The sequence below is a fragment of the Oncorhynchus kisutch genome, unplaced genomic scaffold (genome assembly GCF_002021735.2).
Source record: "Oncorhynchus kisutch isolate 150728-3 unplaced genomic scaffold, Okis_V2 scaffold3238, whole genome shotgun sequence".
In the NCBI taxonomy this organism is placed as follows: domain Eukaryota; kingdom Metazoa; phylum Chordata; class Actinopteri; order Salmoniformes; family Salmonidae; genus Oncorhynchus; species Oncorhynchus kisutch.
Genome location: NW_022265183.1, coordinates 437,273 through 462,272, shown reverse-complemented (window position 1 = coordinate 462,272; position 25,000 = coordinate 437,273). Strand labels below are relative to the sequence as shown.

Sequence of the window (25,000 nt, the reverse complement as noted above, 5' to 3'; positions counted from 1 at the left end):
TAACCACTAGATTACCTGCCTCTCCATCTATCTGCAATATTAAATCTGATCCCCCCCTAAAAAAGTGTGTGAGAGGAACACATTATCAGTGCACATTATCAGGACCACAATGTCCTCACAAGACTCCAGACTGTCTTCACAAGGCCGGGAAAACAATGTGTTCTTTTGGGGGGGGGGGGGGGGTCAGGATTCTTATTCTTCACAAGGTCGGGAAAACAATGTTTATGCTTCAATATGAGAGAGGGAAAAAAAACTTGCCTTATAGAAACGCCGTAGGAGATGCAGACTCTCTTCTCTGGCTCCCTGAAACACACAGAATACACATCACACCTCCTGAACACACTCCTCAACAACAACACAGAATACACATCACACCTACTGAACACACTCCTCAACAACAACACAGAATACACATCACACCTACTGAACACACTCCTCAACAACAACACAGAATACACATCACACCTACTGAACACACTCCTCAACAACACACATCACACCTCCTGAACAACACACATCACACCTCCTGAACACACTCCTCAACAACACATCACACCTCATGAACACACTCCTCAACAACAGATCACACCTCCTGAACACACTCCTCAACAACAACACATCACACCTACTGAACACACTCCTCAACAACACACATCACACCTCCTGAACACACTCCTCAACAACATCACACCTCAACAACACATCACACCTACTGAACACACTCCTCAACAACACACATCACACCTCCTGAACACACTCCTCAACAACACACATCACACCTACTGAACACACTCCTCAACAACACACATCACACCTACTGAACACTCCTCAACAACACACATCACACCTCCTCAACACACATCACACCTCAACAACAACACATCACACCTCCTGAACACACTCCTCAACAACACACATCACACCTCCTGAACACACTCCTCAACAACACACATCACACCTCCTGAACACACTCCTCAACAACACATCACACCTACTGAACACACTCCTCAACAACACACAGAATACACATCACACCTCCTCAACAACACACATCACACCTCCTCAACAACACACATCACACCTCAACAACACACATCACACCTCCTCAACAACACACATCACACCTCCTCAACAACACACATCACACCTCCTCAACAACACACATCACACCTCCTCAACAACACACATCACACCTCCTCAACAACACACATCACACCTCCTCAACAACACACATCACACCTCCTCAACAACACACATCACACCTCCTGAACACACTCCTCAACAACACAGACCAAAGAGCTAACATACAGGTAACTGCCAGAATAAAGGAAACACCAACATAGTGTCTTAATAAGGTGTTGGGTCACCAGGTAACTGCCAGAATAAAGGAAACACCAACATAGTGTCTTAATAAGGTGTTGGGTCACCAGGTAACTGCCAGAATAAAGGAAACACCAACATAGTGTCTTCATAAGGTTTTGGGCCACCAGGTAACTGCCAGAATAAAGGAAACACCAACATAGTGTCTTCATAAGGTTTTGGGCCACCAGGTAACTGCCAGAATAAAGGAAACACCAACATAGTGTTTTAATAAGGTGTTGGGCCACCAGGTAACTGCCAGAATAAAGGAAACACCAACATAGTGTTTAATAAGGGGTTGGGCCACCAGGTAACTGCCAGAATAAAGGAAACACCAACATAGTGTCTTAAGGGGTTGGGTCACCAACCACCAGGTAACTGCCAGAATAAAGGAAACACCAACATAGTGTTTTAATAAGGGGTTGGGTCACCAACCACCAGGTAACTGCCAGAATAAAGACACCAACATAGTGTCTTAATAAGGTGTTGGGCCACCAGGTAACTACCAGAATAAAGGAAACACCAACATAGTGTCTTAATAAGGTGTTGGGCCACCAAGTAACTGGCAGAATAAAGGAAACACCACCAACCAGAACAGCTTCAATACACCTCGACATAGATTCTACAAGTGTCTGGAAGTCTATTGGAGGGACGTGACATCATTATTCCACAAGGGAATTCCATCATTTGGCGTTTTGTTGACGGAGGTGGAAAACACTGTCTCAGGCATCGCTTAAGGAATCTCCTAGAAGTGTTCAATTGGTTTGAGATCTGGTGACTGAGATGGCCATGACATACGGCTTACATGGTCTTCATGCTCATCAAACCATTCAGTGACCAGTCGGTCCCTGTGGATGGGGGGAAGGGGGGGGCATTGTCATCTTACGGGGGTAGCCAAAATAATGTCCTGCCCAGTACATTGTTTTAGACATGACCCTAAGCATGATGGGATGTTAATTGCTTAATTACAACCTCACCTGCTTTGAATAAACTTTGTAGCCACCATTTACTTAGGTGTTTCCATTATTTTGCCAGTTACCTGTATCTCAGTAGTAACAGAGCAGGAAGCAGGAGTGGTGCTCTGGAACACTCTACATCTCAGTAGTAACAGAGCAGGAAGCAGGAAGCACGAGTGATGCTCTGGAACACTCTATATCTCAGTAGTAACAGAGCAGGAAGCAGGAAGCATGAGTGATGCTCTGGAACACTCTATATCTCAGTAGTAACAGAGCAGGAAGCAGGAAGCAGGAAGCATGAGTGGTGCTCTGGAACACTCTATATCTCAGTAGTAACAGAGCAGGAAGCAGGAAGCATGAGTGATGCTCTGGAACACTCTATATCTCAGTAGTAACAGAGCAGGAAGCATGAGTGGTGCTCTGGAACACTCTATATCTCAGTAGGAACAGAGCAGGAGGCAGGAAGCATGAGTGGTGCTCTGGAACACTCTACATCTCAGTAGGAACAGAGCAGGAAGCAGGAAGCATGAGTGATACTACTGAGATATAGAGTGTTCCAGAGCAACAGAGCAGGAAGCAGGAAGCATGAGTGATGCTCTGGAACACTCTATATCTCAGTAGTAACAGAGCAGGAAGCAGGAAGCATGAGTGATGTTCTGGAACACTCTATATCTCAGTAGTAACAGAGCAGGAAGCAGGAAGCATGAGTGATGCTCTGGAACACTCTATATCTCAGTAGTAACAGAGCAGGAAGCAGGAAGCATGACTGGTGCTCTGGAACACTCTACATCTCAGTAGTAACAGAGCAGGAAGCAGGAAGCATGAGTGGTGCTCTGGAACACTCTACATCTCAGTACTAACAGAGCAGGAAGCATGAGTGATGCTCTGGAACACTCTACATCTCAGTAGTAACAGAGCAGGAAGCAGGAAGCAGGAAGCATGAGTGGTGCTCTGGAACACTCTACATCTCAGTAGTAACAGAGCAGGAAGCAGGAAGCATGAGTGATGCTCTGGAACACTCTACATCTCAGTACTAACAGAGCAGGAAGCATGAGTGATGCTCTGGAACACTCTACATCTCAGTAGTAACAGAGCAGGAAGCAGGAAGCATGAGTGGTGCTCTGGAACACTCTACATCTCAGTATTAACAGAGCAGGAAGCAGGAAGCATGAGTGACGCTCTGGAACACTCTACATCTCAGTAGTAACAGAGCAGGAAGCATGAGTGATGCTCTGGAACACTATATCTCAGTAGTAACAGAGCAGGAAGCAGGAAGCATGAGTGATGTTCTGGAACACTATATCTCAGTAGTAACAGAGCAGGAAGCAGGAAGCATGAGTGATGCTCTGGAACACTCTATATCTCAGTATTAACAGAGCAGGAAGCAGGAAGCATGAGTGATGCTCTGGAACACTCTACATCTCAGTAGTAACAGAGCAGGAAGCATGAGTGATGCTCTGGAACACTATATCTCAGTAGTAACAGAGCAGGAAGCAGGAAGCATGAGTGATGCTCTGGAACACTCTATATCTCAGTAGGAACAGAGCAGGAAGCAGGAAGCATGACTGGTGCTCTGGAACACTCTACATCTCAGTAGTAACAGAGCAGGAAGCAGGAAGCATGAGTGGTGCTCTGGAACACTCTACATCTCAGTAGTAACAGAGCAGGAAGCAGGAAGCAGGAAGCATGAGTGGTGCTCTGGAACACTCTACATCTCAGTAGTAACAGAGATGGAAGCAGGAAGCATGAGTGATGCTCTGGAACACTCTACATCTCAGTACTAACAGAGCAGGAAGCATGAGTGATGCTCTGGAACACTCTACATCTCAGTAGTAACAGAGCAGGAAGCAGGAAGCATGAGTGGTGCTCTGGAACACTCTACATCTCAGTATTAACAGAGCAGGAAGCAGGAAGCATGAGTGATGCTCTGGAACACTCTACATCTCAGTAGTAACAGAGCAGGAAGCATGAGTGATGCTCTGGAACACTATATCTCAGTAGTAACAGAGCAGGAAGCAGGAAGCATGAGTGGTGCTCTGGAACACTCTACATCTCAGTAGTAACAGAGCAGGAAGCAGGAAGCAGGAAGCATGAGTGATGCTCTGGAACACTATATCTCAGTAGGAACAGAGCAGGAAGCAGGAGTGATGCTCTGGAACACTCTATATCTCAGTAGTAACAGAGCAGGAAGCATGAGTGGTGCTCTGGAACACTCTATATCTCAGTAGGAACAGAGCAGGAAGCAGGAAGCATGAGTGGTGCTCTGGAACACTCTACATCTCAGTAGGAACAGAGCAGGAAGCAGGAAGCATGAGTGATACTACTGAGATATAGAGTGTTCCAGAGCAACAGAGCAGGAAGCAGGAAGCATGAGTGATGCTCTGGAACACTCTACATCTCAGTAGTAACAGAGCAGGAAGCAGGAAGCATGAGTGGTGCTCTGGAACACTCTACATCTCAGTAGTAACAGAGCAGGAAGCAGGAAGCATGAGTGATGCTCTGGAACACTCTACATCTCAGTACTAACAGAGCAGGAAGCATGAGTGATGCTCTGGAACACTCTACATCTCAGTAGTAACAGAGCAGGAAGCAGGAAGCATGAGTGGTGCTCTGGAACACTCTACATCTCAGTATTAACAGAGCAGGAAGCAGGAAGCATGAGTGATGCTCTGGAACACTCTACATCTCAGTAGTAACAGAGCAGGAAGCATGAGTGATGCTCTGGAACACTATATCTCAGTAGTAACAGAGCAGGAAGCAGGAAGCATGAGTGGTGCTCTGGAACACTCTACATCTCAGTAGTAACAGAGCAGGAAGCAGGAAGCAGGAAGCATGAGTGATGCTCTGGAACACTATATCTCAGTAGGAACAGAGCAGGAAGCAGGAAGCATGAGTGATGCTCTGGAACACTCTATATCTCAGTAGTAACAGAGCAGGAAGCATGAGTGGTGCTCTGGAACACTCTATATCTCAGTAGGAACAGAGCAGGAAGCAGGAAGCATGAGTGGTGCTCTGGAACACTCTATATCTCAGTAGTAACAGAGCAGGAAGCAGGAAGCAGGAGTGGTGCTCTGGAACACTCTACATCTCAGTAGTAACAGAGCAGGAAGCAGGAAGCATGAGTGGTGCTCTGGAACACTCTACATCTCAGTAGTAACAGAGCAGGAAGCAGGAAGCATGAGTGATGCTCTGGAACACTCTATATCTCAGTAGTAACAGAGCAGAAAGCAGGAAGCAGGAAGCATGAGTGATGCTCTGGAACACTCTATATCTCAGTAGTAACAGAGCAGGAAGCAGGAAGCAGGAGTGGTGCTCTGGAACACTCTACATCTCAGTAGTAACAGAGCAGGAAGCAGGAAGCATGAGTGGTGCTCTGGAACACTCTACATCTCAGTAGGAACAGAGCAGGAAGCAGGAAGCATGAGTGGTGCTCTGGAACACTCTACATCTCAGTAGGAACAGAACAGGAAGCAGGAAGCATGAGTGATGCTCTGGAACACTCTATATCTCAGTAGTAACAGAGCAGGAAGCAGGAGTGATGCTCTGGAACACTCTATATCTCAGTAGTAACAGAGCAGGAAGCAGGAAGCATGAGTGATGCTCTGGAACACTTTATATCTCAGTAGTAACAGAGCAGGAAGCATGAGTGGTGCTCTGGAACACTCTATATCTCAGTAGTAACAGAGCAGGAAGCAGGAAGCAGGAAGCATGAGTGATGCTCTGGAACACTCTATATCTCAGTAGTAACAGCGCAGGAAGCAGGAAGCATGAGTGGTGCTCTGGAACACTCTATATCTCAGTAGTAACAGAGCAGGAAGCAGGAAGCATGAGTGATGCTCTGGAACACTCTATATCTCAGTAGTAACAGAGCAGGAAGCATGAGTGGTGCTCTGGAACACTATATCTCAGTAGGAACAGAGCAGGAAGCATGAGTGATGCTCTGGAACACTCTATATCTCAGTAGGAACAGAGCAGGAAGCAGGAAGCAGGAAGCATGAGTGATGAAGCATGAGTGATGCAAGAAAGGAAAACACTGGAATGAAATTACTCATTTAACAAGAAGAAGAAGAAGAGGAGGAGGAATAAGTGGAGGAGGAAGGAAGGGTGAGTGATACAAAGAAAACTATGTTATACAGAGAGAGAGGAGGGCTGGGGACCAGAGAGAGAGTGGAGGGCTGAGGACCAGAGAGAGAGAGAGAGAGAGAAGGGCTGAGGACCAGAGAGAGAGAGAGAGAGAGAAGGGCTGAGGACCAGAGAGAGAGAGAAGGGCTGAGGACCAGAGAGAGAGAGAGAGAGAAGGGCTGAGGACCAGAGAGAGAGAGAAGGGCTGAGGACCAGAGAGAGAGAGAGAGAGAAGGGCTGAGGACCAGAGAGAGAGAGAGAGAGAGAGAAGGGCTGAGGACCAGAGAGAGAGAGAGAGAGAGAGAAGGGCGGAGGACCAGAGAGAGAGAGAGAGAGAGAGAAGGGCTGAGGACCAGAGAGAGAGAGAGAGAGAGAGAGAAGGGCTGAGGACCAGAGAGAGAGAGAGAGAGAGAGAGAAGGGCTGAGGACCAGAGAGAGAGAGAGAGAGAGAGAGAAGGGCTGAGGACCAGAGAGAGAGAGAGAGAGAGAGAAGGGCTGAGGACCAAGAGAGAGAGAGAGAGAGAGAAGGGCTGAGGACCAGAGAGAGAGAGAGAGAGAGAAGGGCTGAGGACCAGAGAGAGAGAGAGAGAGAGAAGGGCTGAGGACAGAGAGAGAGAGAGAGAGAGAAGGGCTGAGGACCAGAGGAGAGAGAGAGAGAGAAAGGGCTGAGGACCAAGAGAGAGAGAGAGAGAGAGAAGGGCTGAGGACCAGAGAGAGAGAGAGAGAAGGGCTGAGGACCAGAGAGAGAGAGAGAGAGAGAGAGAAGGGCTGGGGACCAGAGAGAGAGAGAGAGAAGAGAAGGGCTGGGGAGCCAAGAGAGAGAGAGAGAGAGGAGGGCTGGGGACCAGAGAGAGAGAGAGGAGGGCTGGGGACCAGAGAGAGGAGGGCTGGAGACCAGAGAGAGAGAGGTGAGTGAGCAGTGAGCATAGCCTTGCTATTGAGAAAAGGCCGCGTAGGCAGACTTGGCTCTCAAGAGAAGACAGGCTATGTGGCTCACTGCCCACAAAATGAGGTGGAAACTGAGCTGCACTTCCTAACCTCCTGCCCAATGTATGACCATATTAGAGAGACATATTTCCCTCAGATTACACAGATCCACAAAGAATTCGAAAACAAATCCAATTTTGAAAAACTCCAATATCTACTGGGTGAAATTCCACAGTGTGCCATCACAGCAGCAAGATTTGTGACCTGTTGCCACGAGAAAAGGGCAACCAGTGAAGAACAAACACCATTGTAAATACAACCCATATTTATGCTTATTTATTTTATCTTGTGTCCTTTAGCCATTTGTACATTGTTAGAACACTGTATATATATATAATATGACATTTGTAATGTCTTTACTGTTTTGAAACTTCTGTATGTGTAATGTTTACTGTTAATTTTGTTGTTTTTCACTTTATATATTCACTTTGTATGTTGTCTACCTCACTTGCTTTGGCAATGTTAACACATGTTTCCCATGCCAATAAAGCCCTTGAATTGAATTGAATTGAATTGAGAGGGCTGGGGACCAGAGAGAGAGAGGGAGGGCTGGGGACCAGAGAGAGAGAGAGGAGGGCTGGGGACCAGAGAGAGAGAGAGGAGGGCTGGAGACCAGAGAGAGAGAGAGAGGAGGGCTGGGGGACCAGAGAGAGAGGAGGGCTGGGGACCAGAGAGAGAGAGAGAGGAGGGCTGGGGACCAGAGAGAGAGGAGGGCTGGGGACCAGAGAGAGGAGGGCTGGGGGACCAGAGAGAGAGGAGGGCTGGGGACCAGAGAGAGAGAGAGAGGAGGGCTGGGGGACCAGAGAGAGAGAGAAGAGGAGGGCTGGGGACCAGAGAGAGAGAGAGAGCAGGGCTGGGGGACCAGAGAGAGAGAGAGAGGAGGGCTGGGGACCAGAGAGAGAGAGAGGAGGGCTGGGGACCAAGAGAGGAGGGCTGGGGACCAGAGAGAGGAGGGCTGGGGACCAGAGAGAGCGAGAGAGAGAGGAGGGCTGGGGAGCCAGAGAGAGCGAGAGAGAGAGGAGGGCTGGGACCAGAGAGAGCGAGAGAGAGAGGAGGGCTGGGGACCAGAGAGAGCGAGAGAGAGAGGAGGGCTGGGGACCAGAGAGAGAAGAGAGAGAGAGAGAGGAGGGCTGGGGACCAGAAGAGGAGAGAGAGAGAGAGAGAGAGAGAGGAGGGCTGGGGACCAGAGAGAGAGAGAGAGAGAGAGAGGAGGGCTGGGGACCAGAGAGAGAGAGAGAGAGAGAGGGAGGGCTGGGGACCAGAGAGAGAGAGAGAGAGAGAGAGAGGAGGGCTGGGGACCAGAGAGAGAGAGAGAGAGAGAGAGAGAGAGAGGAGGGCTGGGGACCAGAGGAGAGAGAGAGAGAGAGAGAGGAGGGCTGGGGACCAGAGAGAGAGAGAGAGAGAGAGGAGGGCTGGGGACCAGAGAGAGAGAGAGAGAGAGAGGAGGGCTGGGGACCAGAGAGAGAGAGAGAGAGAGGAGGGCTGGGGACCATAGAGGAGAGAGAGAGAGAGAGAGAGAGGAGGGCTGGGGACCAGAGAGAGAGAGAGAGAGAGAGAGGAGGGCTGGGGGACCAGAGAGAGAGAGAGAGGAGGGCTGGGGACCAGAGAGAGAGAGAGAGAAAGAGAGAGGCGGGGCTGGGGACCCAGAGAGAGAGAGAGAGAAAGAGAGAGGAGGGCTGGGGACCAGAGAGAGAGAGAGAGATGAGTTAGGGAGGGGTGGGGACGCAATAGAGAGAGAGAGAGAGAGAGAGAGAGAGGAGGGCTTGGGGGGGACCATAGAGAGAGGAAGAGAGAGAAGAGGAGGGCTGGGGACGCAGAGAGAGAGAGGAGAGAGAGAGGAGGGCTGGGGACCAGAGAGGAGAGGAGAGAGAGAGGAGGGCTGGGGAGCAGAGAAGAGAGAGAGAGAGGAGGGGCTGGGGGACCAGAGAGAGAGAGAGAAGGAGGGCTGGGGACCAGAGAGAGAGAGAGAGGAGGGCTTTGGGGACCAGAGAGAGGAGGGCTGGGGAACCAGAGGAGAGAGAGAGGAGGGCTGGGGGACCAGAGGAGAGAGAGGAGGGGCTGTGGGGACCAGAGAGAGAGAGAGGAGGGCAGGGGACCAGATGAGAGGAGGGCTGGGACCAGAGAGAGAGAGAGGAGGCTTGGGACCAAGAGAGAGAGAGAGAGGAGGGCTGGGGACCAGAGAGAGAGAGAGAGAGGAGGGCCTGGGGACAGAGAGAGAGGAGAGAGGAGGGCTGGACCAGAGAGAGAGAGAGAGAGGAGGGCTGGGGACCAGAGAGAGAGAGAGGAGGGCTGGGGACAGAGAGAGAGAGAGGAGGGCTGGGGACAGAGAGAGAGAGAGGAGGCTGGGGACCAGAGAGAGAGAGAGGAGGGCTGGGACCAGAGAGAGAGAGAGGAGGGCTGGGGACCAGAGAGAGAGAGGAGGGCTGGGGACCAGAGAGAGAGAGAGGAGGGCTGGGGACCAGAGAGAGAGAGAGAGAGAAGGGCTGGGGACCAGAGAGAGAGAGAGAGAGAAGGGCTGGGGACCAGAGAGAGAGAGAGAGAGGAGGGCTGGATGTCAGGACCAAAGGGGGGAGAGACTGACACACTCACCTCTAGACAGGCCAGGTGTACATCCTTGATGATGCAGTGAGGCAGGAGAGGAGGAAGAAGAGGAGGAGGAGGAGAGGACGGACCGTTTCAACAGCAGACAGCTCAGCTCCAGAGTAGCCAGACGTACCTTACCATCTACACACACACACACACAATATCACACGTTAGGTGGTTTGTGGGTGCGTGCGATCATGTGTGTGTGTGATCATGTGTGTGTGTGTGTGATAATGTGTGTGTGTGTGTGATAATGTGTGTGTGCGATAATGTGTGTGTGTGTGATAATGTGTGTGTGTGTGATAGTGTGTGTGTGATAATGTGTAGGTGTAGGTTGTGTGTGTGTGATAGTGTGTGTGTGATAATGTGTAGGTGTAGGTTGTGTGTGTGTGTGTGTGTGTGAGAGAAATAATGTGCGTGCAAAAATGTGTGTGTGTGATAATGTGTGTGTGTGATAATGTGGTGTGTGTGTGTGTGATAATGTGTGTGATAATGTGTGTGTGTGTGATAATGTGTGTGTTAATGTGTGTGTGTGATAATGTGTGTGTGTGTGTGTGTGTGATAATGTGTGTGATGATGTGTGTGTGTGTGTGTGTGTGTTAATGTGTGTAATAATGTGTGTGTGTGTGTGTGTGTGTGTGTTAATGTGTGTAATAATGTGTGTGTGTGTGTGTTAATGTGTGTATGTGTGCGTTAATGTGTGTGTGTGTGTGATAATGTGTGTGTGAGTGTGTGTGTGCGTTAATGTGTGTGTGTGTGATAATGTGTGTGTGATAATGTGTATGTGTGTGTGTTAATGTGTATGTGTGTGTGTGTGTGTGTGTGTGTGATAATGTGTGTGTGTGTGTGTGTGTTGTGTGTGTGTGTGTGTGTGTGTGATAATGTGTGTGTGATAATGTGTATGTGTGTGTGTTAATGTGTATGTGTGTGTGTTAATGTGTGTTAATGTGTGTGTGTGTGATAGTGTGTGTGTGTGTGTGTGAGATAATGTGTGTGTGTGTGTGTGTGTGATAATGTGTGTGTGTGTGATAATGTGTGTGTGTGTGTGTGTGATAATGTGTGTGTGTGTTACCTGGTTGTGCGGCCACGTTCATCACTCGTATGAGTCTCTCCACCAACACCTGGCTATAACAGCTCCTCTCCCTGGTCTGGGACCGGTAACTGCAGCCTCTCCAACAACTCACGGTTGATCCCTGAACAAACACTCCCATTTAGAACGAGTTACAGCTCCTATCGGTTAACGGAACATCTCTACAGAACATCATGATCCACTAGTCTGTTATCTGAACATCATGATCCACTAGTCTGTTATCTGAACATCTCTACAGAACATCATGATCCACTAGTCTGTTAACAGAAGCTCATGATCCACTAGTCTGTTATCAGAACATCATGATCCACTAGTCTGTTATCTGAACATCATGATCCACTAGTCTGTTATCTGAACATCATGATCCACTAGTCTGTTATCTGAACATCATGATCCACTAGTCTGTTTATCTGAACATCTCTACAGAACATCATGATCCACTAGTCTGTTATCTGAACATCATGATCCACTAGTCTGTTTATCTGAACATCATGATCCACTAGTCTGTTATTCTGAACATCATGATCCACTAGTCTGTTATCTGAACATCATGATCCACTAGTCTGTTATCTGAACATCATGATCCACTAGTCTGTTATCTGAACATCATGATCCACTAGTCTGTTATCTGAACATCATGATCCACTAGTCTGTTATCTGAACATCATGATCCACTAGTCTGTTATCAGAACATCATGATCCACTAGTCTGTTATCTGAACATCATGATCCACTAGTCTGTTATCTGAACATCATGATCCACTAGTCTGGTTAACAGAACATCAATGATCCACTAGTCTTTACTGAACATCATGATCACTAGTCTGTTATCTGAACATCATGATCCACTAGTCTGTTATCTGACATCATGATCCACTAGTCTGTTATCTGAACATCATGAGATCCACTAGTCTGTTTATCTGAACATCATGATCCACTAGTCTGTTATCTGAACATCATGATCACTAGTCTGCAACATCATGATCCACTAGTCTGTTATCTGAACATCATGATCCACTAGTCTGTTATCTGAACATCATGATCCACTAGTCTGTTATCTGAACATCATGATCCCTAGTCTGTTATCTGAACATCATGATCCCACTAGTCTGTTATCTGAACGTATCTACAGAACATCATGATCCACTAGTCTGTTATCTGAACATCATGATCCACTAGTCTGTTATCTGAACATCATGATCCAATAGTCTGTTATCTGAACATCATGATCAATAGTCTGTTATCTGAACATCATGATCAATAGTCTGTTATCTGAACGTCTCTACAGAACATCATGATCCACTAGTCTGTTATCTGAACATCATGATCCACTAGTCTGTTATCTGAGCATCTCTACAGAACATCATGATCACTAGTCTGTTATCTGAACATCATGATCCACTAGTCTGTTAACAGAACATCATGATCCACTAGTCTGTTATCTGAACATCATGATCCACTAGTCTGTATCTGAACGTCTACAGAACATCATGATCCACTAGTCTGTTATCTGAACATCATGATCCACTAGTCTGTTATCAGAACATCATGATCCACTAGTCTGTTATCAGAACATCATGATCCACTAGGTCTGTTATCAGAACATCATGATCCACTAGTCTGTTATCTGAACATCATGATCCACTAGTCTGTTATCTGAACATCATGATCCACTAGTCTGTTATCTGAACATCATGATACACTAGTCTGTTATCTGAACATCATGATCCACTAGTCTGTATCTGAACGTCATGATCCACTAGTCTGTTATCTGAACGTCATGATCCACTAGTCTGTTATCTGAACGTCATGATCCACTAGTCCTGTTATCTGAACGTCATGATCCACTAGTCTGTTATCTGAACGTCATGATCCACTAGTCTGTTATCTGAACGTCATGATCCACTAGTCTGTTATCTGAACGTCATGATCCACTAGTCTGTTATCTGAACGTCATGATCCACTAGTCTGTTAACAGAACATCAATGATCCACTAGTCTGTTATCTGAACATCATGATCCACTAGTCTGTTATCTGAACATCATGATCCACTAGTCTGTTATCTGAACATCATGATCCACTAGTCTGTTATCTGAACATCATGATCCACTAGTCTGTTATCTGAACATCATGATCCACTAGTCTGTTATCCTGGAACGTCTCTACAGAACATCATGATCCACTAGTCGGTTATCTGAACTCATGATCCACTAGTCTGTTATCTGAACATCATGATCCACTAGTCGGTTATCTGAACATCATGATCCACTAGTCTGTTATCTGAAACGTCTCTACAGAACATCATGATCCACTAGTCTGTTATCTGAACATCATGATCCACTAGTCCTGTTATGCTGAAACATCATGATCCACTAGTCTGTTATCTTGAACATCATGATCCACTAGTCTGTTATCATGAACACTCATGATCCACTAGTCTGTTATCTGAACGTCCTCTACAGAACATCATGATCCACTAGTCTGTTATCTGAACATCATGATCCACTAGTCTGTTATCTGAACATCATGATCCACTAGTCTGTTATCTGAACATCATGATCCACTAGTCTGTTATCTGAACATCATGATCCACTAGTCTGTTATCTGAACATCATGATCCACTAGTCTGTTAACAGAACATCATGATCCACTAGTCTGTTAACAGAACATCATGATCCACTAGTCTGTTATCTGAACATCATGATCCAATAGTCTGTTATCTGAACATCATGATCCACTAGTCTGTTATCTGAACGTCTCTACAGAACATCATGATCCACTAGTCTGTTATCTGAACATCATGATCCACTAGTCTGTTATCTGAACATCATGATCCACTAGTCTGTTATCTGAACATCATGATCCACTAGTCTGTTATCTGAACGTCTCTACAGAACATCATGATCCACTAGTCTGTTATCTGAACATCATGATCCACTAGTCTGTTATCTGAACATCATGATCCACTAGTCTGTTATCTGAACATCATGATCCACTAGTCTGTTATCTGAACATCATGATCCACTAGTCTGTTATCTGAACATCATGATCCACTAGTCTGTTATCTGAACATCATGATCCACTAGCCTGTTAACAGAACATCATGATCCACTAGTCTGTTAACAGAACATCATGATCCACTAGTCTGTTATCTGAACGTCTCTACAGAACATCATGATCCACTAGTCTGTTATCTGAACATCATGATCCACTAGTCTGTTATCTGAACATCATGATCCACTAGTCTGTTATCTGAACATCATGATCCACTAGTCTGTTATCTGAACATCATGATCCACTAGTCTTATCTGAACATCATGATCCACTAGTCTGTTATCTGAACATCATGATCCACTAGTCTTATCTGAACATCATGATCCACTAGTCTGTTATCTGAACGTCTCTACAGAACATCATGATCCACTAGTCTGTAATCTGAACATCATGATCCACTAGTCTGTTATCAGAACATCTCTACAGAACATCATGATCCACTAGTCTGTTATCAGAACATCATGATCCACTAGTCTGTTATCTGAACATCATGATCCACTAGTCTTAACAGAACATCATGATCCACTAGTCTGTTATCTGAACATCATGATCCACTAGTCTGTTAACAGAACATCATGATCCACTAGTCTGTTATCTGAACATCATGATCCACTAGTCTGTTATCTGAACATCATGATCCACTAGTCTGTTATCTGAACATCATGATCCACTAGTCTGTTATCTGAACATCATGATCCACTAGTCTGTTATCTGAACATCATGATCCACTAGTCTGTTATCTGAACATCATGATCCACTAGTCTGTTATCTGAACATCATGATCCACTAGTCTGTTATCTGAACATCATGATCCACTAGTCTGTTATCTGAACATCATGATCCACTAGTCTGTTATCTGAACATCATGATCCACTAGTCTGTTATCTGAACATCATGATCCACTAGTCTGTTATCTGAACATCATGATCCACTAGTCTGTTATCTGAACATCATGATCCACTAGTCTGTTATCTGAACATCATGATCCACTAGTCTGTTATCTGAACATCATGATCCACTAGTCTGTATCTGAACATCATGATCCACTAGTCTGTTATCTGAACATCATGATCCACTAGTCTGTTTATCTGAACATCTCAACACGAACATCATGATCCACTAACCTACCGGAGCTAACCTACCGTGCTTCTACACCTGCATTGCTTACTGTTTGGGGTTTTAGGCTGGGTTTCTGTACAGCCTTTGATATATCAGCTGATGTACGAAGGGCTATATAAATAAATTAGATTTGATAGCTAACCTACCGGAGCTAACCTACCGGAGCTAACCTACCGGAGCCAACCTACCGGAGCTAACCTACCGGAGCTACCCTACCGGAGCTAACTACCGGACGCTAACCTACCGGAGCAACCTACCGGAGCCTAACCTACCGGAGCTAACCTACCGGAGCCAACCTACCGGAGCTAACCTACCGGAGCTAACCTACCGGACCCCAACCTACAGGAATTAAACAACCATAGCTAACCTACCGGAGCTAACCTACCGGAGCTAACCTACCGGAGCTAACCTACCGGAGCTAACCTACAGGAATTAAACAACCATAGCCTAACCTACCATAGCTCACCTACAGGAATTAAACAAACATAGCTAACCTACCGGAGCTAAACTCCCATAGCTAGCCGACCGGAGCTAACCTACCGGAGCTAACCTACAGGTGCTAACCTACCATAGCTAGCCTACGGGAGCTAGCCTACGGAAAAAACCTACAGGACCTAATCTACCGGAGCTAACCTACCGGAGCTAACCTACCAGAAGCTAACCTACAGGAGCTAACGCACTGGAGCTAACCTACCGGAAAAAACTACCGGAGCTAGCCTACCGGAGCTCACCCAGGAGCTACCCTACGGAGCTAAACCTACAGGAGCTAACCTACAGGAGCTAACCTACAGGAGCTAACCTACAGGAGATAACCTACCGGAGATAACCTACCAGAGATAACCTACCAGAGATAACCTACCAGAGATAACCTACCAGAGATAACCTACCAGAGATAACCTACCAGAGATAACCTACCAGAGATAACCTACCAGAGATAACCTACCGGAGCTAGCCTACAGGAGCTAGCCTACAGGAGCTAACCTACCGGAGCTAACCTACCGGAGCTAACCTACCGGAGCTAACCTACAGGAGCTAACCTACAGGAGCTAACCTACCGGAGCTAACCTACCGGAGCTAACCCATCTATTGTTGAACAGATGGTGTAGATGCTCCTCTCACCTTTGCTGTGGGACACGGCGTAGAGGAGACAGAGTACAAACAGAGCATGATAATCGTCTTCACTACAATCGAGAGCACTGTACACCATGTCTAGGAACGGTCTGGAGGAGAGAGAGAGAGACAGGAGACAGACTTTAACCATTTGTACATTGTTAAAACACTGTATATAATATATATATAATATGACATTTGTATGTCTTTATTGTTTTGAACTTCTGTATGTGTAATGTTTACTGTTATTTTTATTGTTAATTTCACTTTATATATTATCTACCTCACTTTGTTTTGGCAATGAGGATGAGAAGAGGGAGACAGACAGAGAGAGAGGAGAGAGAGAGGAGAGAGAGACAGGAGAGAGAGAGAGACACAGAGAGAAGACAGACAGGGAGAGAGAGAGAGACAGAGAGAGAGACACAGAGAGAGACAGAGAGAGAGAGACACAGGGAGAGAGAGACACAGGGAGAGAGAGGGAGAGAGAGACACAGGGAGAGAGAGGGAGAGAGAGACACAGGGAGAGAGAGGGAGAGGAGAGACACAGGGGAGAGAGAGGGAGAGAGAGACACAGGGAGAGAGAGGGAGAGAGAGACACAGGGAGAGAGAGGGAGAGAGAGACACAGGGAGAGAGAGGGAGAGAGAGACACAGGGAGAGAGAGGGAGAGAGAGACACAGGGAGAGAGAGGGAGAGAGAGACACAGGGAGAGACAGGAGAGAGAGAGAGACAGAGAGAGAGAGAGACAGGGAGAGAGAGAGAGAGAGACAGGGAGAGAGAGAGAGAGAGACAGGGAGAGAGAGAGAGACAGGGAGAGAGAGAGAGACAGGGAGAGAGAGAGAGACAGGGAGAGAGAGAGAGACAGGGAGAGAGAGAGAGACAGGGAGAGAGACAGGGAGAGAGACAGGGAGAGAGACAGGGAGAGAGGGAGAGAGAGAGAGAGAGACAGGGAGAGAGAGAGAGACAGGGAGAGAGAGAGAGACAGGGAGAGAGAGAGACAGGGAGAGAGAGAGAGACAGGGAGAGAGAGAGAGACAGGGAGAGAGAGAGAGAAAGGGAGAGAGAGAGAGACAGGGAGAGAGAGAGAGACAGGGAGAGAGAGAGAGCAGGGAGAGAGAGAGAGACGGGAGAGAGAGAGAGACAGGGAGAGAGAGAAGAGAGAGAGAGAGAGAGAGAGAGAGAGAGAGAGAGAGAGAGAGAAGGAGAGAGAGAGAGACAGGGAGAGAGAGAGAGACAGGAGAGAGAGAGAGACAGGGAGAAGAGAGAGAGACAGGGAGAGGAGAGAGAGACAGGAGAGAGAGAGAGAGACAGGGAGAGAGAGAGAGAGACAGGGAGAGAGAGAGAGAGACAGGGAGAGAGAGAGAGAGACAGGGAGAGAGAGAGAGAGACAGGAGAGAGAGAGAGGAGAGGAGAGACAGGGAGAGAGAGAGAGAGGACAGGGAGAGAGAGAGAGACAGGGAGAGAGAGAGAGACAGGGAGAGAGAGAGACACAGGGGAGAGAGGGAGAGAGAGACACAGGGAGAGAGAGGGAGAGAGAGACCAGGGAGAGAGGGAGAGAGAGACACGGGAGAGAGAGGGAGAGAGAGACACAGGGAGAGAGAGGGAGAGAGAGACCAAGGGGAAGAGAGGGAGAGAGAGACAGGGAGAGAGAGAGCGACAGGGAGAGACAGGAGAGAGAGAGAGACACAGAGAGAGAGGAGAGACACGGAGAGAGAGACACGGAGAGAGAGACACAGAGAGAGAGACACAGAGAGAGAGAGAGACAGGGAGAGAGAGAGAGACAGGGAGAGAGAGAGAGACAGGGAGAGAGAGAGAGACAGGGAGAGAGACAGGGAGAGAGACAGGGAGAGAGGGAGAGAGAGAGAGACAGGAGAGAGACAGGGAGGGAGAGAGAGAGAGAGAGAGAGAGACAGGGAGAGAGAGAGAGACAGGAGAGAGACAGAGAGAGAGACAGGGAGAGAGACAGGGAGAGAGACAGGGAGAGAGACAGGGAGAGGGAGAGAGAGAGAGACAGGGAGAGAGAGAGAGACAGGGAGAGAGAGAGAGAGAGAGAGAGAGAGAGAGAGAGAGAGACAGGGAGAGAGACAGGGAGAGGGGAGAGAGAGAGAGACAGGGAGAGAGAGAGAGACAGGGAGAGAGAGAGAGACAGGGAGAGAGAGAGAGACAGGGAGAGAGAGAGAGAGAGAGACAGGGAGAGAGGAGAGAGAGAGACAGGGAGAGAGAGAGAGACAGGGAGAGAGAGAGAGACAGGGAGAGAGAGAGAGACAGGGAGAGAGAGAGAACAGGGAGAGAGAGAGGAGACGAGGGAGAGAGAGAGAGACAGGGAGAGAGAGGGAGAGAGAGACACAGGGAGAGAGAGAGGGAGAGAGAGACACAGGGGAGAGAGAGGGAGAGAGAAACAACAGGGAGAGAGAGAGGGAGGAGAGACACAGGGAGAGAGGGAGGGAGAGAGAGACACAGGGAGAGGGAGAGGGAGAGAGAGAGAGACAGGGGAGAGAGAAGCGACAGGGAGAGACCAGGAGGAGAGATAGAGACACAGAGAGAGAGAGAGAGACACGGAGAGAGAGAGAGACGGAGAGAGAGAGAGAGACAGGGAGAGAGACAGGAGAGAGAGGGAGAGAGACAGGGAGAGAGAAAGGGAGAGAGACAGGGAGAGAGGGAGAGGAGAGAGACAGGAGAGAGACAGGGAGGGAGAGAGAGAGAGAGAGAGAGAGAGACAGGGAGAGAGAGAGAGACAGGAGAGAGACAGAGAGAGAGACAGGGAGAGAGAGAGAGACAGGGATAATTATTCACACAGAAAACAAACTTCCAAAGAAAACGAAATAGTGTATTTTGAGCAGGACAGAGATTATATAAGGAACTGGAGTTGCGTCAGTTGACAGTGATTGATGAGCAGTGGATTAGTTGATGGTTCCACTGAACCCAGCAGGAGCTCCTTCCAGTGAAGACCAGTCAACCAACAGAGATGTGAAACTGATTTGTCTTCCTCTTCCATACTTATGACCATAAGAGAATGTATGGGCTTCACACACACACACACACACACACACACACACACACACACACACACACACGCAAACACACACACAAACGCAAACACACACATGCACGCAAACGCACACACACACAGAAAACAAGGCCGTCCTTGTTTGCAAATAGTTACATGTAAGACGTCATTAGGAATCTGAGCTATGTACTATCAAAAGATAGGCCTTTCCACCCCAGACAGAGTAGGTCTACCTTTCCACCCAGGACAGAGTAGGTCTACCTTTCAAACCCCCTACCTTTCCACCCCAGACAGAGTAGGACCTACCTTTCCACCCCAGAGAGAGAACAACCTACCTTTCCACCCCCAGACAGAGTAGGACCTACCTTTCCACCCCAGAGAGAGAACAACCTACCTTTCCACCCCAGACAGAGTAGGACCTACCTTTCCACCCAGACAGAGTAGGTCTACCTTTCCACCCCCCCTACCTTTCCACCCCAGACAGAGTAGGTCTACCTTTCCACCCCCCCCTACCTTTCCACCCCAGACAGAGTAGGGCCTACCTTTCCACCCCAGACAGAGTAGGACCTACCTTTCCACCCCAGACAGAGTAGGTCTACCTTTCCACCCCCCCTACCTTTCCACCCCAGACAGAGTAGGTCTACCTTTCACCCCCCCTACCTTTCCACCCCAGACAGAGTAGGGCCTACCTTTCCACCCCAGACAGAGTAGGGCCTACCTTTCCACCCCAGACAGAGTAGGGCCTACCTTTCCACCCCAGACAGAGTAGGACCTACCTTTCCACCCCAGAGAGAGAACAACCTACCTTTCCACCCCAGACAGAGTAGGACCTACCTTTCCACCCCAGACAGAGTAGGTCTACCTTTCCACCCCCCCTACCTTTCCACCCCAGACAGAGTAGGTCTACCTTTCCACCCCCCCTACCTTTCCACCCCAGACAGAGTAGGGCCTACCTTTCCACCCCAGACAGAGTAGGACCTACCTTTCCACCCCAGACAGAGTAGGTCTACCTTTCCACCCCCCCTACCTTTCCACCCCAGACAGAGTAGGTCTACCTTTCCACCCCCCCTACCTTTCCACCCCAGACAGAGTAGGGCCTACCTTTCCACCCCAGACAGAGTAGGGCCTACCTTTCCACCCCAGACAGAGTAGGGCCTACCTTTCCACCCCAGACAGAGTAGGGCCTACCTTTCCACCCCCCTACCTTTCCACCCCAGACAGAGTAGGTCTACCTTCCACCCCAGACAGAGTAGGGCCTACCTTTCCACCCCAGACAGAGTAGGGCCTACCTTTCCACCCCAGACAGAGTAGGGCCTACCTTTCCACCCCAGACAGAGTAGGTCTACCTTTCCACCCCCCTACCTTTCCACCCCAGACAGAGTAGGACCTACCTTTCCACCCCAGACAGAGTAGGGCCTACCTTTACACCCCAGACAGAGTAGGACCTACCTTTCCACCCCAGACAGAGTAGGACCTACCGCTCCACCCCAGACACAGTAGGACCTACCTTTCCACCCCAGACAGAGTAGGACCTACCTTTCCACCCCAGACAGAGTAGGACCTACCTTTCCACCCCAGACAGAGTAGGACCTACCTTTCCACCCCAGACAGAGTAGGTCCTACCTTTCCACCCCCCTACCTTTCCACCCCAGACAGAGTAGGGACTACCTTTGCACCCCAGACAGAGTAGGGCCTACCTTTCCACCCCAGACAGAGTAGGGCCTACCTTTCCACCCCAGACAGAGTAGGGCCTACCTTTCCACCCCAGACAGAGTAGGACCTACCTCTCCACCCAGACAGAGTAGGGCCTACCTTTCCACCCCAGACAGAGTAGGGCCTACCTTTCCACCCCAGACAGAGTAGGGCCTACCTTTCCACCCCAGACAGAGTAGGGACTACCTTTCCACCCCAGACAGAGTAGGACCTACCTTTCCACCCCAGACAGAGTAGGGCCTACCTTTCCACCCCAGACAGAGTAGGGACTACCTTTCCACCCCAGACAGAGTAGGACCTACCTTTCCACCCCAGACAGAGTAGGACCTACCTTTCCACCCCAGACAGAGTAGGGCCTACCTTTCCACCCCCCTACCTTTCCACCCCAGACAGAGAAGGGCCTACCTTTCCACAGATACACAATACTAAACCCTCCCCTGGACTAGATACACAATACTAAACCCTCCCCTAGATACCCAATACTAAAGCCTCCCCTAGACTAGATACACAATACTAAACCCTCCCCTAGATACACAATACTAAAGCCTCCCCTAGACTAGATACACAATACTAAACCCTCCCCTAGACTAGATACACAATACTAAACCCTCCCCTGGACTAGATACACAATACTAAACCCTCCCCTAGATACACAATACTAAACCCTCCCCTAGATACACCATACTAAACCCTCCCTAGATACACAATACTAAACCCTCCTCTAGATACACAATACTAAACCCTCCCTAGATACACAATACTAAACCCTCCCCTAGACTAGGCACACAATACTAAACCCTCCCTAGACTAGATACACAATACTAAACCCTCCCCTGGACTAGATACACAATACTAAACCCTCCCCTAGATACACAATACTAAACCCCCCCTAGATACACAATACTAAACCCTCCCCTAGATACACCATACTAAACCCTCCCCTAGATACACCATACTAAACCCTCCCCTAGATACACATACTAACCCTCCCCTAGACTAGACACACAATACTAAACCCTCCCCTAGACTAGATACACAATACTAAACCCTCCCCTAGACTAGATACACAATACTAAACCCTCCCCTGGACTAGATACACAATACTAAACCCTCCCCTGGACTAGATACACAATACTAAACCCTCCCCTAGACTAGATACACAATACTAAACCCTCCCCTGGACTAGATACACAATACTAAACCCTCCCTAGATACACAATACTAAACCCTCCCCTAGATACACAATACTAAACCCTCCCCTAGATACACCATACTAAACCCTCCCCTAGATACACAATACTAAACCCTCCCCTAGATACACAATACTAAACCCTCCCCTAGACTAGATACACAATACTAAACCCTCCCCTAGACTAGACACACAATACTAAACCCTCCCCTAGACTAGATACACAATACTAAAGCCTCCCCCTGGACTAGATACACAATACTAAACCCTCCCCTAGACTAGATACACAATACTAAACCCTCCCTAGACTAGATACACAATACTAAACCCTCCCCTGGACTAGATACACAATACTAAACCCTCCCCTGGACTAGATACACAATACTAAACCCTCCCCAAGACTAGATACACAATACTAAACCCTCCCTAGACTAGATACACAATACTAAACCCTCCCCTAGATACACAATACTAAACCCTCTCCTAGACTAGATACACAATACTAAACCCTCCCTGGACTAGATACACAATACTAAACCCTCCCCTAGACTAGATACACAATACTAAACCTCCCCTAGACTAGATACACAATACTAAACCCTCCCCTAGATACACAATACTAACCCTCCCCTAGACTAAAACCCTCCCCTAGATACCCAATACTAAACCCTCCCCTGTTCTGTGCTAACCATCTGTGTATTTGCGTGTGTGTGTGTGTGTGTTTGCGCGTGCGTTTGAGGGTGTGTTCGTGTTCCTGTATGTGTGTGTACATCTGTTTGTCTGCTTTTCTCTAGACAAGTGAGTTCCTGTCTGTGTGTAGTGTGTGTCTGTAGTGTGTGTGTACCTCTTCCTCTGTGTGTGTGTGTGTGTGTGTGTGTACCTCTTCCTCTGTGTGTGTGTGTGTGTGTGTACCTCTTCCTCTGTGTGTGTGTGTGTGTGTACCTCTTCCTATGTGTGTGTTGTGTGTGTGTGTGTACCTCTTCCTCTGTGTGTGTGTGTACCTCTTCCTCTGTGTGTGTGTGTGTGTGTACCTCTTCCTCTGTGTGTGTGTGTGTGTGTACCTCTTCCTCTGTGTGTGTGTGTGTGTGTACCTCTTCCTCTGTGTGTGTGTGTGTGTGTGTGTGTGTGTACCTCTTCCTCCGTGTGTGTGTGTGTGTGGTGTGTGTGTGTACCTCTTCCTCTGTGTGTGTGTGTGTGTGTGTGTGTGTGTGTGTGTACCTCTTCCTCTGTGTGTGTGTGTGTGTGTGTGTGTGTGTGTCTCTTCCTCTGTGTGTGTGTGGTGTGTGTGTGTGTCTCTTTCCTCTGTGTGTGTGTGTGTGTGTGTGTCTCTTCCTCTGTGTGTGTGTGTGTGTGTGTCTCTTCCTCTGTGTGTGTGTGTGTGTGTGTGTGTCTCTTCCTCTGTGTGTGTGTGTGTCTCTTCCTCTGTGTGTGTGTGTGTGTGGTGTGTCTCTTCCTCTGTGTGTGTGTGTGTCTCTTCCTCTGTGTGTGTGTGTGTGTGTCTCTTCCTCTGTGTGTGTGTGTGTGTGTGTACCTCTCCTCTCTGTGTGTGTGTGGTGTGTACCTCTTCCTCTGTGTGCGAGCAGCGGCAGCAGTCTTCTCCTCGTCGGTGATATTCTGTTCCGTTGCGATGACGACGTCTCCTTCCCCTTGTCCATCACCACCATCTCTATCTCTGGAACACACAGCCTGTTATTACACACAGCCTGTTATTACACCAGAACACACAGCCTGTTATTACACCAGAACACACAGCCTGTTATTACACACAGCCTGTTATTACACCAGAACACACAGCCTGTTATTACACCAGAACACACAGCCTGTTATTACACCAGAACACACAGCCTGTTATTACACAGAGCCTGTTATTACACCAGAACACACAGCCTGTTATTACACCAGAACACACAGCCTGTTATTACACCAGAACACACAGCCTGTTATTACACCAGAACACACAGCCTGTTATTACACCAGAACACACAGCCTGTTATTACACACAGCCTGTTATTACACCAGAACACACAGCCTGTTATTACACCAGAACACACAGCCTGTTATTACACAGAGCCTGTTATTACACCAGAACACACAGCCTGTTATTACACCAGAACACACAGCCCTGTTATTACACCAGAACACACAGCCTGTTATTACACCAGAACACACAGCCTGTTATTACACCAGAACACACAGCCTGTTATTACACCAGAACAACAGCCTGTTATTACACCAGAACACACAGCCTGATATTACACCAGAACACACAGCCTGATATTACACCAGAACACACAGCCTGATATTACACCAGAACACACAGCCTGTTATTACACCAGAACACACAGCCTGTTATTACACCAGAACACACAGCCTGTTATTACACCAGAACACACAGCCTGTTATTACACCAGAACACACACCTGTTATTACACCAGAAACACACAGCCTGTTATTACACCAGAACACACAGCCTGTTATTACACCAGAACACACAGCCTGTTATTACACCAGAACACACAGCCTGTTATTACACCAGAACACACAGCCTGTTATTACACCAGAACACACAGCCTGTTATTACACACAGCCTGTTGTTACACCAGAACACACAGCCTGTTATTACACCAGAACACACAGCCTGTTATTACACCAGAACACACAGCCTGATATTACACCAGAACACACAGCCTGATATTACACCAGAACACACAGCCT

At 48.0% G+C, this 25,000-nt stretch overlaps 1 protein-coding gene across 1 annotated transcript in view; it reads right to left on the bottom strand.

Moving 5' to 3' along the window:
• clec16a (C-type lectin domain containing 16A) overlaps nt 1-25,000 on the bottom strand; it is a 95,032-nt gene that overhangs the window by 39,166 nt on the left and 30,866 nt on the right. The window contains 8 exon segments of the mRNA XM_031820316.1: nt 259-303; nt 10,014-10,073; nt 10,075-10,148; nt 11,080-11,153; nt 11,155-11,200; nt 16,389-16,489; nt 23,847-23,910; nt 23,913-23,957. Of these exon segments, the coding sequence (XP_031676176.1) occupies nt 259-303; nt 10,014-10,073; nt 10,075-10,148; nt 11,080-11,153; nt 11,155-11,200; nt 16,389-16,489; nt 23,847-23,910; nt 23,913-23,957 (509 nt within the window).